Source organism: Enhydra lutris, unplaced genomic scaffold (assembly GCF_002288905.1).
Source record: "Enhydra lutris kenyoni isolate GAN:26980312 unplaced genomic scaffold, ASM228890v2 scaffoldscaffold17, whole genome shotgun sequence".
Taxonomy (NCBI): Eukaryota; Metazoa; Chordata; class Mammalia; order Carnivora; family Mustelidae; genus Enhydra; species Enhydra lutris.
This window is the reverse complement of record NW_019154101.1, coordinates 29,876,571-29,892,919: the sequence shown is the minus strand read 5'-3', so window position 1 is coordinate 29,892,919 and position 16,349 is coordinate 29,876,571. Positions and strand designations below refer to the sequence as shown.

At 37.8% G+C, this 16,349-nt stretch overlaps 1 protein-coding gene across 2 annotated transcripts in view; it reads right to left on the bottom strand.

Moving 5' to 3' along the window:
* LOC111147667 (phosphodiesterase 7B) overlaps nucleotides 1–16,349 on the bottom strand; it is a 308,013-nt gene that overhangs the window by 201,083 nt on the left and 90,581 nt on the right. The window contains exon 2 of one of the 2 annotated variants that reach the window (XM_022503873.1): nucleotides 5,880–5,940. In XM_022503873.1, coding sequence (XP_022359581.1) covers nucleotides 5,880–5,940 — 61 coding nt within the window. Of the gene's footprint in view, nucleotides 1–5,879; nucleotides 5,962–16,349 lie in introns of those variants that run through there. The other variant, XM_022503872.1, reaches the window with a different exon arrangement.

Genomic DNA, 16,349 nt, shown 5'->3' with positions numbered 1-16,349 from the left:
CTAGTGTCCAGTACAATACCTTGCATATAATAGGTATTCAGTGTATATGTGTTGAATGAATATTGAATGAATGACTTCGAGCTACCATACAATTTTGAAGAATGTATTAGATACTTTTAAAGTGTTCTCACATTTACATAATGTTTCACTTTTCAGTTGCTTTTCTAAACACTATTAATGTCATCAATAAATAAGTGGTTATTTTGATTATCATTAATTTGTTTGTGTTCAATTGTTTATTATTTATTTACCAATTTATTGATGCATAAATGATATTTAGGACATTAACAGCAAGCAATGTCTCCTCATAGAACATTTTATTCTATCACCAGAATAACCCCTCGGCTAGAAAGAACAGATGTTTCTATTTCCACTTTGCAGAAAAACTATAAATTAAAGCCTAAAAGACAAAACATATTCTATGAGTACACAGTTAATTTTTCAGCAGTGGGGCTAGAAAACAAGTCTTTCTTTGCTTATGTTATATGAGAGTAAAACACTGGTTTTGTGTTATTTTTTTGCTTTGAAACTGGTAACCATTTTAACTGATTTATAATGAACTTCAACCAAAAGCCTGACAGTATGAACACCCCCTTCTAAGTCATGGTGCTAAAAAACTGCCTATTTTATGTTGATATGATAAGACACCAATTAGCATGAAAACATCACGCATGAAATAAAAGCAGCATCACTGAAAATTTCAAACTGTAAAATTAAACCTTGATAGAGGTCGGAGAAATTGAGCCAACAAAATACCATAAGTTACGGATTAAAGGAAATGCAAATCAAAACCACAATGAGATATCACTTTACACCTGTCAGAATAGTTAAAAACAAAAAAGATAAGAAATAGCAAGTGTTGATGAGGATGTGGGGAAAAAGGAACTCTTGTGTACTATTGGTGGGGATGCAAACTGGTGCAGCCACTCTGGAAAACAGTAGGAATTTTTCTCAAAAAATTAAAAGTAGAAATACCACATGATCCAATAATCCCACTACTGGGTATTTACTCAAAGAAAACAAAAACAATAATTCAAAGAGATATATGCACCCCTGTGTTTATTGTAGTGTTATTTACAATAGCCAAGATATGGAAGCAACCTAAGTGTTCATCCATAGTGGAATGGATAAGGAAGACGTGGTATATACATACACAATGGAATATTACTTAGCCAAAGGGAAAAAAAAAAAAAAAGAATAAATTTGTGCCATTTGCAACAACATGGCTGGACCTGAAGGGTATCACGCTAAATGAAATAAATCTGAGAAAGACAAATACCATATGATTTCACTCAAATGTGGAATCTAAAAAAGCAAAATAAATGAATAAACAGACAAAAAGCCAAATCAGACTTATAAACTGATGGTTGCCAGAGGCAGGGGGTGGAGGGATGGACAAAATGGGTGAAGGGGGGTGGGAGACAAAGGCATCCAGTTATGGAATGGATTCACAGGAATAAAAGGCAGCCTAGGGAACACAGTCAATGATATTGTAATAATGTTGTATGATGACAGATGGTAGCTACACTTGTGGTGAGCACAACATAAGGTACAGAGAAGCTGAATCATTGTGTTGTTCATCTGAAGTTACTGTAACATTGTGTGTCAGTCGTACTCAAATAAAATAATTAAAACAGACTTCCTCTCCAAATGACTGCAAATTAAGGCTTACTATTTAAGAGAATCTCCCTCTAAGAATAAGGAGAAAGAAGCAGTTATAAGAGGCATCAAGTCTGTTGGGGAATTCTTTTTTAAAAGTTTCTTTTCCCAAAATTTATCATTTCACAGAGTGAGGTCAGCAAGTAGACTAAGAAGGGAATCAACATTGCTCACTTTATGTAATTTTTAAAAATACGCTTGACTTTTTGTGAATCAGTTTGATTCATTATATTTAAAAAGTAAAATCCTTTGTAATTCATCATACTTCATACATTACTTGTGCAATAAGAGCTAATTTCTCTTCCATTTCCTCTTTCCTTTGGTATCAGTTCATTATACCTAAGTAAGACACAGGTCTTGCTATATACCCTTTGATATAGTTATATGAGTTTCTGAGGTCAGTTAAGAGAAATCTTATGACTAAATTTTTAAAAGGAAGGAGTTGGGAGGTAGAAATTTTAAACATATGTCCTAAGGATAAAGGGAAGAAGAAAGGAACATTTGTTACAATTTGATGCTTAACTCAATTGCCCATGTTTGCCCTCTCTGAGGGAACGAATACTCAGTGTAGCCAGCCCTGCAGGACATCTTTATTTACCTTCATATCCAACACGAACCATTACCCTGAACCCAGAAATGATTCTCTGTACGACCTATACAAGACAGTCCTTGCTCCCACTTAAAACTGCATTGAATTCGTGTTTCAGAGTAACTCAAGGTGAGTTTTACACTTAGATCTCATTGAATGTAATGAGTCAGAAGCACAACTTTGGTGAGCATGGCTTACATCTGAAAGTTATGAACTACACAGTTTAACACATACACTCGAAGTATTATTCATAATGATCTGGGGACACACCAGCGGGAGAGACAGAAACGGCAAACCGTGTCCCTGGCTAGTGACCCTCTTCCATATTCTGTCTGCACTGTGTGGAACCAGAGCACTGTGGCATGTAAGTGGGAAAAGACCGAACTCTTGGGGGTTACAGTGAGCCCCAAACTTCACGATTTAAAACCATGGATGTCTCTGGTTGGCCTCCCTTAGGGATCTCAGTTCTGAGGTGGCATAAAGACTGGAAATCAAGGTTTGGAAATGTTTGGTTTGGTTTTCTTGTTTGGAAATTCTGATTCATTAATAAAAATGTGGTAACATTACCTGCAAAAATACAAATGATGCTCATGACTGGCAACACTTAGAAAACTTAATAGTCCCTTAAAATATCAGAGTCTATCTTTTACTGTTGGAGAGACAAAGTTTTCTCAAGAAATGCTTTAGGAAGTCATAAGTGCATGATCACAGTTTCCTCCCAAAGGAAGCAACAAATACTTCAGATAATGGTGAAGAGGTGTTTTGTTGCTGTGTGAGTATAAATGCCCTTTCTTGATGAAATATAAGATATGCTCTCATTTACAGTGAGTCACATGTTCATAACTTGATTTTCTCTTATTTTAAGGGAATAAACCATTTGACTTCACTTCTTCTCTTATTATCTTGCACCATATTGCTGTGAAATGATGGCCCCCGGGAACACCTGGGTACACCAGGGGTACAACCTGTTAATGGTGGGTTATCCATGTGTATTGATACCCATAATAATTTAATAATTTCATTTTGTACTCTCCTTCATCTAAGATTTCAAAGAACTTTGCAAATGTTTCAGTTAAATTTTGTAACAATCCTCTTAAAAAGATAAGTAGGAAAAAGTCTAAGCCTTCTTAGATGTAAGTTCCTTGAGGGCACAATTTTCACTACATGAATATATCAAGCTTTCTAGGCATGGTATTATTTTTGACACCACATAACCATCTACCATCCATTTTAAAGGTAAAATGCATGAATGTTCTTCCTATTCCATCTTTACTTTTCCTGTGTCCTCAAACTAATAAAAACTTCCTTTCTCACAATGACTATTTATTATTTAGTTCTACATCACTAAGAAAATAGAAATCTAATAACCTAATGAAATCTGCAGGCTTAATAATATACTGCTGTTACCAAGACTATTCATATTTTGGAAGAGATATTGTGCCTTAATTTGCTTAGAATAAATAATCTAATTATGTAGGTGTTTAGGATAGACTCCACCTGTCATATATTTAAGTGCTCAATTAATTATAATTGTTATGACAGTAATAGTCATATGAAACTGGTTAATAAAGTATATTTCTAGTTTTTGAATATTGTATAATCAGGCAGATTCACTCCGAATGCATTTCGTGGCCAGGAATGTGTTCTGGCAGCTATACAAACCATGCCATATAATCTAGGAGAGATGGGAAGATGACTGGCCTTACTTTAGGGAAGAGAAATCTATAAGCAGTAGTAGACAATCTGCTGCTGTCTCTGTCCTTGCTGTAAATTAAACAAGTAACTCACAGGGAAACCAGGACAAAGGAGAATTCAGGCAAAATAGAGGATGCTCATGTGCTTAAAATGATTATGGGTTAAAAAAATTGATTGAAATTACTAGATTAGGTGGAAGCTATAATCATATAATATTTTAATAGTATTAAGGTACCCTATTTGATAATTTACTTCAATTTTATTATCTATAAAATGAAGATAATAATAGCACCAGCTTCATCCTATTATTGTAAAAATTAAATGGGTTAATTGATGAATAGATTTGACGTGATGGTGGAATGTTTTCCCAAATCCAACATTGGGATATAACAGCTGGACAAAGGAATTTTTTTTCTGCTTATAATGTCTGTCTATCTATCTATCTATCTATCTATCTATCTATCTCATAAGGAATACAGTATATTTGAAATGGCTGTATGGATACTATGCTATGTTTCTTGTTATGCATTTCCAATAAAATACTCATTTAACAGGGGATATAGCCCCATCTTAACTAAAATGAAAATATATAAGAACTGTAACAAAGGTTTAAAACACTAGTACAAAAAAATGAGGAGGATCAAGAGGTTGGGAAATATGGTATCTGTTTTTGTTAGTTTTTGGTTTTTATGTTTTTGGTCATTTTTCAAGCCATGAGCAATCTTTGGTTATTATTATCTGATTATCTTAGATTACACATTACCAAGACCATCCCATGCCTCTATCTTGCTGTTTTTGAGTCAACTCACTAATAACCTAGGCTGCCAACCCATGAGCTAGCCAGAGAAAATGGAAGAGCTAGAAGGAATCCTCTTGTTCTTTGCTAATGAGTATTTTTCAAGATTGGAATGGACAACGGTAAGATTTTTCTGAGTCAAATTTAGGGATTATTTTTCTTTATCCAAGCTACTGTTTTATTTTATTTGAATAATTAACCAAAAGCTTAATAGACATAGCTTAGTGATTTAAATAAGCTTAAATACTATACCTAAAACTTTACAGTTTAAAAACACTTATGTTATGATTTGGACAGTTTCTCAGTTGGAGGTGAAGTACATCTCTTACATTCTCTTTACTAGCTTTCTAACTTATAAAATGAGGAAAATCATATCAACTTCATTTCTTAACTGAATATTATATATTTAAAGGTTTGTGAAAGGTGTTGATGATAGATCATCCCACAAAACAAAGGATTTTTCATTACAATGTTGCAATTCTGTTACAAAGGCAATGCCAGTAATTGTGCTAACTTTAAATTAGTTCATATGTATATTTCTCCCAGGGTCTAGTAAGAGCTTTGTGCTGTGATGTAAATTCTTAATAGTTTACTTACCATTTCTGGTTTAGGAATTACAGTGTGATTCTTTTTTTTTTTTTTAAGATCTTATTTATTTGTTTGATAGATAGAGATCACAAGTAGGCAGAGAGGCAGGCAGAGAGAGAGGGGAACCAGGTTCCCTGCCAAGCAAAGAGCCCGATGTGGGGCTCAATTCCAGGACCCTGAGATCATGACCTGAGCCAAAGGCAGAGGCTTAACCCACTGAGCCACCCAGGCGCCCCAACAGTGTGATTCTTATTTTTCATCACATTTGCCTCAATACAGGTCACCCAATTCTATGTTATGCCGATGATCCAAGAGTAATTCTGACAGACTAAGAAGCATGGTTCTTGACTTATTGACAGTTAATAAAATCTAAACCTTTTTATCATCAAGTGTTCCACATATAAATGTACTATCCCTATCTATACACCTATTAAAAAAAACCCATAGGCCTCTGTAATATGCAACAAGAAACTGTCAGTAAGGCTACGGAACAACAGGAAGTGCACGTGACATCAACATACTTAATATATCAAAAATGAGAAGCCTTCTTACCTAGCATGCAAACACATTTGACATTCTGATCAGGGTTTTCAAACAAGATTTCGCCACACCTCTGAAAGAGAAGGAAAGCCATAATTATTTTAAGATCTTATATCAGTGTTCCCAAGGCAACGTGTCTTCATAACTGGACATCGCCATAACTTCACTCTACTTTTCATGTTTTGCTTGGTTAATTAAGTCAAGGGATTTGTGTCACGAGCAGAGAATTTCCTGGTAGTAAATGTTTAGGAGGTAAGTTGGGATAAATTGTTCCTTCATGCCTCATGACTCTGCCCGGGGCTGATTTTGTGTGCTCTTCTGAGGAGTTGTGGCCAGAGATGAATTAGGTGTCTAATGTTTTCTATTTCAGTGGAAGACATGTAATCTTTAGATCTAATACTCTGAGGTTAATCACTCTCAAAATTGGTCCTTATTCAGACTGAAATTATTCTAAACTACCCACTCTGCAATCAAACACAGATATTGTAGGCACAAAACTAAGTGGCCTATACTGAACTCTCTGAACCTGAAGGAAACAAATAAGGAAATGATGAAAAAGTGGCCCTCGTGATGCTCTTCCTGAACCCACAGACTCATGGAAATAGCAACTTTCTTATCTATATCTTAGTTTCAACTTGCTTATTAAAAGTTTTGTGCAAGGTGAACTCTGAAGATAACCATCAGCTATTAAGAATGGACTACATTTATGTATATGACTGAAAAATGGTTAGTACCTGAATATGTAAATAAATCCTCTAAAATTGAGAAGAAAACAGCACATAATCCAATAGAAAAATGGATGAAGATACAAGCAATGCATGGAAGGGGGGATCCAAATGGTCAATAAACACTGAAAATAAATTCAACCACACTAATAACCAAGAACCAGCAAATTAAAGATAAAATGAGGACTATTTTGAATTCATCTGTGTGGCAAAACTTAGGGGTCTGGTAAGAACAATTGTTACCAAGAATGTAGGGAAAGGGTACTCTCACATACTGGGGTTTGGAATATAAAATGATAGAACTACTTTGGAGAAAAATTGGCAAAATATAGTAAAGTTGAAATGTGCATATCCAATGACATAGCAAGTCATCTTCTAGACCAATGACTGGAGAAATTTACTTAAACAACTTTAACGTCCAGCTATAAAACAGATAAATATATTTTTCATACATTGGAATACTACACAGTAGTTAAAATGAATGAACTAGGGTTATGTATATTTTATTTGGGGGGATTAATCGTATTTTAAAAACATAAATTATATATGTGTGACATGTACATGTAAACGTATAATAATAAAGTTATATAAGGATAATGTTCCAATCATGTGAACTATATAGCATTCAAATCATGCAAACATAAAATTTTCAAATCATATAAAACATATAAAAACTGTCTCCAATTTATATGAAGTTGAAGATATCTAAAAGTAGTACATATTATTTGTAGACATATTAATTTACAGAAAAAGCATAAAAATAGGCAATGAATAAGGAACCTCAAAATCAGGGTAGGGAGATGATACATGAAGAATATATGGTGTCACTCATAATTATGAAATCCTGTGGTACTAAGGAGGGCAGGTTGAGAGGGGAATTGACAACTCGATCACATACGTTCAAACTAATTAATTATCTGGGGTGACCTACATCAGAGAGATGGACATTTGGCTCAGGGAAGGAAGCCAGTTGCTCTGGTGAATCAAGAGAATGGAGTGGCAGAGCAGGGAGGTTGGATGTGCCTGAACGTTGCAAGAGGGCAGTGAATATTAGACGGAGAGTCTGTAACATGAGCTTTTTTTCCTGGCTACTCTGCTGATCTAAATATCATGTGATATTTATCACGCTATTTAATCTCTCCACGCTTCATTTCTTTGGAAGTAACATGGGGATGCTGGTATACGCCACAAAGTCATATCAGAGAGCAAATGTGAGGATTAACAACCCATGGAGTCTGATCCAACCATCTGTTCCTGTTTTGTTTGTGTTTTGGCGAAGGTTAAACCCATTCAAATTGCTAGGATGCATTTCCGCATTACCTGCTTTTTCAAGGGGTATTTTTATGACCTGAAAGAGTTAATAATTATTTTTAAAGGAAAGAGCAGAGGTTTCTAAAAATGTTCTCAACTTCTTGGCAAAAACCAAAGTGCTAAGGAGCCCTATCAATCCATATCCTGGGTCCTAGAAGGAAACAACTCTGGAGTGCTCCTTCACCCTTTGTTAATGGCCAAGCCCGCACATGTGCTGGGATTGAAGAGCTTCCATTCTTTCACTACAGGGGATGGAAGTAAATGGTTGGTGGAGGTCGCATGACTTCCTATGGCCATCCAAACTCAAAGGCAATCTTATATATGCCCCTAAAGAGGCAGGTGGGGATGGGTGTGGGTGTGACTGGTGCCATGGGGGTCTTGCTGTCTTTCCTAGACATAAACAAATCCAGAACAAGTTTCTATAAGTCCTGAAACATGCATTCCTTAACAGTCATGGCCCGCCTGGGCTCACTGACCACACAGCTAGTGACTGAGCAGCAGGAGCAGGTGTGATGGCTCTTCTGATGACCATCTCCCTGGCTTTCTAGTGAATGGCTGAGACACCTCTAACTACTTCTTTAATTGCTCTGCTTCGTAAAGTTACCTAATGGTGGTAACAGATTTTAAAGCAATGCCCAGGAGGGGATCTGATTGTTCTCAGGACTTGAAAGAAACCAGATTCTTTCCAGTGCTTTTTCTCATCGATGCCAGTGGTCACAGGGCCTTGGCTGCCACACTCATGCTTGCTGTGCAACCTAGGACGATGACCCAGTTTGAGAGATTAATTGGGCTAAGCCACAGAGTCTGAGTCTCAGAAAACCACAGGATCTTCCATGGGGCAAGATCTCATGCCCTGCTGGGTTCTCAGGTGCTGCAGCTGTCTCCTTATGGCTCTACCTGGTCATGGATGCTGGGACTTCCCATCTAAGCTCCTTGCTGCTGCATGATCCTGACTTTGACCTGGTTCTGATGCCAGGCTTCTACCTACTTCTCAAGATCCCATTTCTCCACAGGATCTCCATCTTTGTTTTTTTTTTTTTTTTTTTTTTTTTTTTTGCCTGATATCCTAATATCAACTCTTCTTGTTCTGTCCATCTCTCCCAGCCAACACTACCCCAAATAATAGGGCATAATTATCGAAATCTCCATCCAAGGAGCTGGAGCCCTGCTGGCAACAGAAATCCTCTTGGCATATGTTCTTCTAAAGCACAGAGGATATGTTGCACATGAACTCCTGTTTGAATGCTTGTTGCCCTCAAAGACATGAAGATTCAAACCACTTTCATTGTTAGTGTTCCCAACGTGCCTCCTTATTACAGTCTTGTTTCCTGTGGGCACCTGGGTGGCTCAGTTGGTTAAGCATCTGCCTTCTGCTCAGGTCATGACCTCAAGGTCCTGGATCAAGCCCTGCATCAGGCTCCCTGCTCAGCAGGGATCTGCTTCTCCCTCTCATTCTCCCTCTGTGCACTCTCTCTCTCTCTTTCAAATAAATAAATAAAATCAAATAAAAAAATCCTGATGCCTTATACTTACCAGGCCCTTAAAAAAAGATTTGTGAACTAGCTGACATCCATTTAGCCCATACTCTGGGCTAAGTAAGCATTGTTCTAAGTGCTGCACATCTCTCATCCTATCCTTTTGTTATACTCTTTTAAGAGAATAGAAAATTGAGGCCAAGAGAGTACCACTCACTACAGAATACTCCGCTACAGTGAGGGACAGAATGAAAGCTGACACCTTACCTGACGGTTGATGGGCATACACAGATTCTTTAATGTTGTTGGACTATTGTTGGACCCCTCTCTGTCTTGGTCTAGTAGACCATGTCCATTGACATCCCCTCCCCTCACTCAGCCACTGGCTGTTTGCCTCGGTTTTAATCTATCAGAGCATAGGCTTTGTACTAGATTGATCTAAGTTCAAATCCTGTTGTTGCCATCACTTACCAACTATATTATTATGGAGGATTTATTTAATTTTGTCAAACTTGCATTCTCATTTGTAAAACAAGGCAATCTTGTCTACATCTTAGTATCATTATGTTTAGTTTTAATTCATTGTGAATAAGAATGTACTAATTTAAAGTACTGTAGATGAGATTGTATTACAAAAATATAAATGAATAAATCTAATTTATTCATTAAGTTTTAAGTCTCATTATTATGAGGATTAAAAATGAATATTTCTAATTTAAAAAGTCAGAATAGTTCACAATTTGGTTGCTAATTCCTATATAATTAAAAAATTTCTATATTATATCTAAAATTTGCCTTTTAGTCAGGAAGACAAACATGGATGATCTACATTATCTATATAATATAAATATATAAAATACTACATCTTAGTATTTTAAATTAAAAATATTTTCCATTAGTTAAATCATGTTTCTCCAAAATGTGCAAAAAAAAATATTTTGCTTATGTGAACTATATTTTTTCATTACTTTCATAATAAAATTAGTTATGAAAAATTGATATTAGGCGTGATTTTTACAAATCACACTAAAGTATTCAAAAACTTTTTCTTAAGGGAAATTTATTATCTGAAATGAAAATATTTAAATAATGATAATAGCAACTAATATACTCAAAAGAAATAAAAAACACTTAAAAAAGAAATAAAAAACACTAAAGATAGTGAAAAGTTCATACATTATTCAACTGGCAGCACTTCTGTCATTCTTAAATCAGTTTCTATTTTTCCTGCTTCAAATAAGACTTCGTACTCTTTGTATTTTTCTGGATATTTCCTATCATTTGAATATATGAGTCTCTCAGCAGGCCACCAGCAACTGATCTTTATAGGGAAGGTGTCTTAATATCTTCGGATGGGAGGAAACATTAGGAAACAAAACCCAAAACAGAAATCCTCATTGTTTGGGGTGGTTAGCCAGCCGAGGCAATATCTGTTTTCTGCAAGTAGGTAATGTTAAATGCTATCAGCAAATAATTAAAAGGCTGTGCTTCTTTGATTATTTTCTTCCCATTGTTGCAGCTATTTTTTTTTTTTTTTTAAGTAGAAAGACATTTAATACATGAAATTAGGTGCTCAGAAGCTCACTGAAGGCTATATGCTGGGCATCTAGAAATGAGTCTCGATAATGGAGAATTGGCTCATAAGGGGAACTGATGGTGGGCTACAACTGGGAGCGTGGAGAAGCAAGGGGCATCACTGGAATTGTTAACTTCAAGAGTACACCATCATGGTAATGATTCAAAGATTAGAAAGCTATTGGCTTGATTGCCTTTTGATACCCATGGAGCTAGTAACTGAATGCTGGATACTGCAGAAATGCAGAAAACCCAACATGCCCATGACTGTGCTTGATAGAGCATTAAACAAAACAAAACAAAACAAAACAAAACAACATGAAGAGCTCCAGCATATGAATAGACCTATCCTGGGTGGGGGGGGGGGGGTATCAAAACTGAGTTTCCTGAGCTGAAGAAGTGATAACCGTGTTTGCTTTCTGGTGGTCAACGAAGCACCTTTCATCTGTGTCAGGAGCAAGAGAGCCAGCCGGGAGTAGGCAAGCCTCAGCACAGCCTGACTTCACCTCACCTTCACCCCATCTCTGAGTGCTCTGATTCTGCAAATTTGCCATCTAAGAATTTCTCTAGTGAGGCTTTCAGTAATCAAGGCAAATGCCTGTATGCTGACGCATCTGTTTTATTTGTTAGCCTCTGAACCTCTAAGTGTCTAGCATGATGACCGGTGCATGATGGGCGCTCCTGATGTTAATTAAATGAATGAATGAATATTTCTTTAATGCAATTCTGTGGGACATACTTGGAATTTGAGATTATCTGGGGTAGGATGAAAGGAATTTTTTTTCTGGACTCTTATGTATACACACACCAGTAAGTGTTGCTGTTAGATGCAGCCACACGATGGGGAGCTATGTGTGGTGACTAAGGGGGAAACCCAACATTGAGAAGGCATTTCATAATATCTGGGTCACTTCCCATCTCACATTTTCCCCCAACAATAAACAGAATGTTACTAATCAAAACCAGACTCCAGAATACAAGCCTAGAGAGAAAATGGTCTAGGTCTATAGATCATAAAAAGATAGCTTCTGTTAAGAAACTGAACTCCCAAAGTCTAACAAGGGCGTGGAAGCTTGGAACCCCATTGTCTATCAAATGAGTGAATGAATGAATGAATGAATGCATGCCTGAATATTCAAAAAGACATCATTTTTGAGTGCATACTCTCTGTGTAGGTGTGGTACCATGAAGGTAAATATAAAATCAAAAATCAACTTCCTCAGGAAGTTTATACATCAGTCTGAAACCAGAACATAGGAGACCATGGGCACCCTCAGTGGTGGGCTCCCTAGTGCTGCCTGGGGCTAACATAGAATCCTTCCAAAACGAGACAGGTCTGGTAGGAAGGAGTTGGCTGGCAAAGGAGAGGACAGAGGCAGCTGCTCGTGCAAAGTCCTGACACCCTGCTGGGACCCTTCCAGTAGCTGCCCATGAGGAGAGCAAAACTGGTGGGTCAGGTTAGAGGGCTTAATCAAAGTGGTAGTCACAGGCGGACAGGAGGTAAGTATGGGCCAACAGGGATTATAAAAATTCTGAGCTTGCTTAGAGAGGCTGAGTTGACTTTTGAAGAATCAGATGCTTAAAAAATTCTTTTAGCATTGTAACATAATTACAATATGGTGGTCCCAGATATCTCTCACCGATACTATTGATTACAATCTTTTGTCCCTTCCTATTTCCAAGAGGGTACCAAGCCTGCGTTGTTTCTTATTCTTTTTTCTTGAATTATTACACAGAATGACTACAGCCAAAAGAACAGTCCCTAACCATTCAGTCAAAACCTCATGTAAGGCCAACTGCCGCTACTGGTGAAGCCATTAGCACCTAGAGTTGAGTACATCACAATTTCCCTTGCTTGCACAGGGTGAGTTTCCAAGGTCTCCTACTTTACGGTGGCACAAGTTCCATCTACCGTGTGGGTGGCATAGCCAGGCCTTAATCTCTAAACACTGTGGCAGCCCTTGGCTTTCTGGTGTCAGAGGATGGCAAATTTGGAACTGGGGCTGATTTCAGCTTAAGCTCATGTTTTCCTTTCTAAGTTTTTCCAGTGAAAGAGCAGATTTCCATCCCATTGCAGGCTGTTAAAACGTCAGACTAATAAGTTTTCAACAATCTGTCAGTGCAGATCTCCAGCAACAACCCGGCACTGTCTTTGAATTGGGGCCTCATTGTCCAATCCAACTTCAGCCAGTCAAAATACGAGACACATCAGCAAAAGGAAAAAAAGATAATCACCTCGAGCTGAGCAGAAACTCTTTTAACAAATCCATTGTTGCCAATAGTCAACAGCAAATCTGTGGGCTACATAACCTGAGGTGACCCCTCAGGCAGGGCCATCCCTCATAAACCTCTAATTAGCTACGGTTAGGAGTGACTTAAAAGATATTAATGCTATTGCTATTGGAAAATGAGCCTACCAAGCTTTTAACAGCTTTGTTTTCTCCTTCAGTCAAAGAACAAAATGTTAGCTCAATGGCGTATGCTTTCTATTAGAGAAGTGCCAGCAGCAGCAATCTCCAGAGAGTCTCTCAGCATTTTATTACACACCCCTATTTTTAAATGTTTAAAAACTACTTATTATGAACCAAAACTTGGAAAACCTGGTTTCTGCCCAAGAGTAATTTTTTGTTGTTGTTATTAAGCAAACATCCAGAATGCATAACTGTGTTTTCTGTCATCTCAGCCACGGACAGTAGAGGGCACTAGAAAGGTTGTCCATCTAATGTCGGGTTGGACCCCCACTTAAGGAGATCCTGGGGTCAAAGGATGCACAGGTTCAGAGTTGTTCTGTGTTGTGTTGTGCTCTCCAGTATTTGCAGAATTTCTCCATGCACTTTTATGCTTGAGTTCCATTGCACATATCGAAATGCACATTGAATATCACATTTTTCATTGCATAAAACAATGGCTATAGCTTTTGGTCCAGCACAATTTTAGCAGAATCTGCACCTGCAAAGGCTGATGGCTTGTGGAATGTAACGAGGATATCTCTCAAATGCACCCAGCCATAGCAACTAAGTGGATATCTGGGTCCAAGGCAGTTTGGGAATAATTTTGGAATGGGTTCTGAGAATTCCCCTATATCAGACACAAAAACCTATGCCACAAACACTTATAAAGACAACAAAAATTATGTCAGAATTTTGCAACACAATTTCATCTTTTGTTTTTTTTCTTGGAGTCATAGGTGTTCATAAGTAGCTACAGTTAACTTCTGTGAAGGCATAAATATTTAATTTTTACATAGTGAGTTTTTAAGGGTGAAGTCCGTATATATTCTGTGTCAGAGAAAGCAGCAAGCAGTATAGAAAGAGAACAGCATTGCTGTTCATAGTGGAAAGAAATTAGAGCATCTGGATCCAAATCCCAAATTTATCCCTCCTTAGCTGTGTGATCTTGGAAATACTACTTATTTTCTGAACCTCTTTGTAGAGGAGAAGGAGTGACAATGGTCACTCCTTTACTGAAATAATTAAGGTAATATGTGTGAAAGCATTTTATGTACTTTGAAACCTGTAATGGGGCCTGGTGTGTACGTTGTTTTGTGGAAGGAAGGAGGTGGAAGGTGGAGAGGGCCATTTCATGGGGTTGTATAAAAGGGAAGAAAACACAGCTCTACTGTGTAAGTCATAGGATTTTGCGAGGGGAAAAATTGTCTCCTCCCATGATGGAGAGCACTCGCCCCTTAGAGGGTAACCTGCAAAGCCAGAGTCGTCTTGAGAACAGAAGTTGATAGGGCAAGTTTGAAGTGGTAAGGCCAGGCTGGGCAGAGTAGCAGATTTTGAGAAAGCATTAGATGAGAGAGGAAACAGAGTCTCATGTGAGGGGCAGATCTGAAAAAAGGCAGGAAAAGTCATGGCTCTGTAGCTTGGGCAGGGCAGCTCCAATACCAGAAACATGCACTGCTAAACTGGGAGGGATCTGGGAAAGCACTGTGGCCAACCAGTCACTTTCTAGATGTAGCAAACAAACAAGACCAATGAAGTTAGGTGACTTTCCCTTTCAAGGTCTTACGATGATCAGAATATGAACTCTTGAGTTCAGAGCAAGACTCCAGCATTTACCAGATGCATGACCCTGGACAAGTTACTCAGTACTTCTTTGCCTCAATTTCCTCATATGTCAAACGTAGATATTACTACTGCCTACACCATGGGTTCATCTTGAGGATCACATGAGAATTGACATACGTAAACCAACTAGAATAGTGCCTGGCAAAAGTAAGTACCCAATAAATTATTATTACTTTCAAGAATATACAATTATTTGTAAGCAGAGAAGCCATGAAAACCATGGCTTTTCCAGCTGCCATCCAGTGTTACTCCATGTTACCCCCTTAATTTGGACATTGAGTCATTGCCCTGGGTAGCCTCAAGGCACCTGAAGCACGCATAAAGGGACAGACACCTGCAGTACCTGTTAGATGGGGGCGACCAACAAATATTTGTTTAATGAATGAATGGGAAATCAGAGGGCAAAGAGCAGGTTGAAAACTGGACTAATCCTTCCAAGACAATTATCTCCAGTTGCTGTAAGGGAAGGACGTCAAGGTTTAAAGTCTCACTTTCATTGAATATTTCATTCAAAATATTCATTCAGCAAACCTTCATTGAGGGCTTCCCAGTGCAGCAGACGTAATTATCTGTATTTGGCTGTTTAATGCTGAATTTATTTATTAAATTCAGTAGAAACTATTTCTATTTTGATTATATTATTCTCAGATAATTCTTGTGTGTTTAAAGTCCTAATTAAAGAGGATTAAGCAGACTTTTTGTGTAGTGGATACTTTGACTCTAGAAGGTTCCTATAGACCATTTGGTGCCCAGAGACTGACTGACTGTGCCTGACGCACCTTTTTACTTGGTGTTGAGGAAGGGGAGGAGCACAAGTAGTTTTGAGAAGGAGTTTTAGGTGCTCAGCTACACTGGCCACATCTTGATGGGTGCGGAAGAGTTCCTGAATGATGTATTCTGATTGGATAAGGAAGAGAAAAACTAACATTGAACTAGTCCTCAGTGGGAGTTGAAGACACAAGATAAGCTAGAAGGGTATTTATTCTGGGTAATAAACTATAAGCACAAAAACCTAAAGGTGGCTGAGTAAATGAAGGAAGTTAGGAATGGCTAGAAGGGGATGGGGTCCAGATAATCAGAACTAACAAGTGAGAGACATGAGGCTGGGGAAGCTGGTAAGGACCAGATCACACATGGCCCTGTGGGACTCCATTTAGTGATTGGACACGAGCCTGGGTTCTGTAGGCCCTGGATCTGAACAAAGTTACTACAGGTCACAGGCCATCTGTTCAAGGCAGTAGAGAAATCCCAAAAGTGTTTAGAAAGCTTTTGTGATGGGAATACCATACAGTTGCCTTGTTTGCTGACTGATGTTGCTCCTCA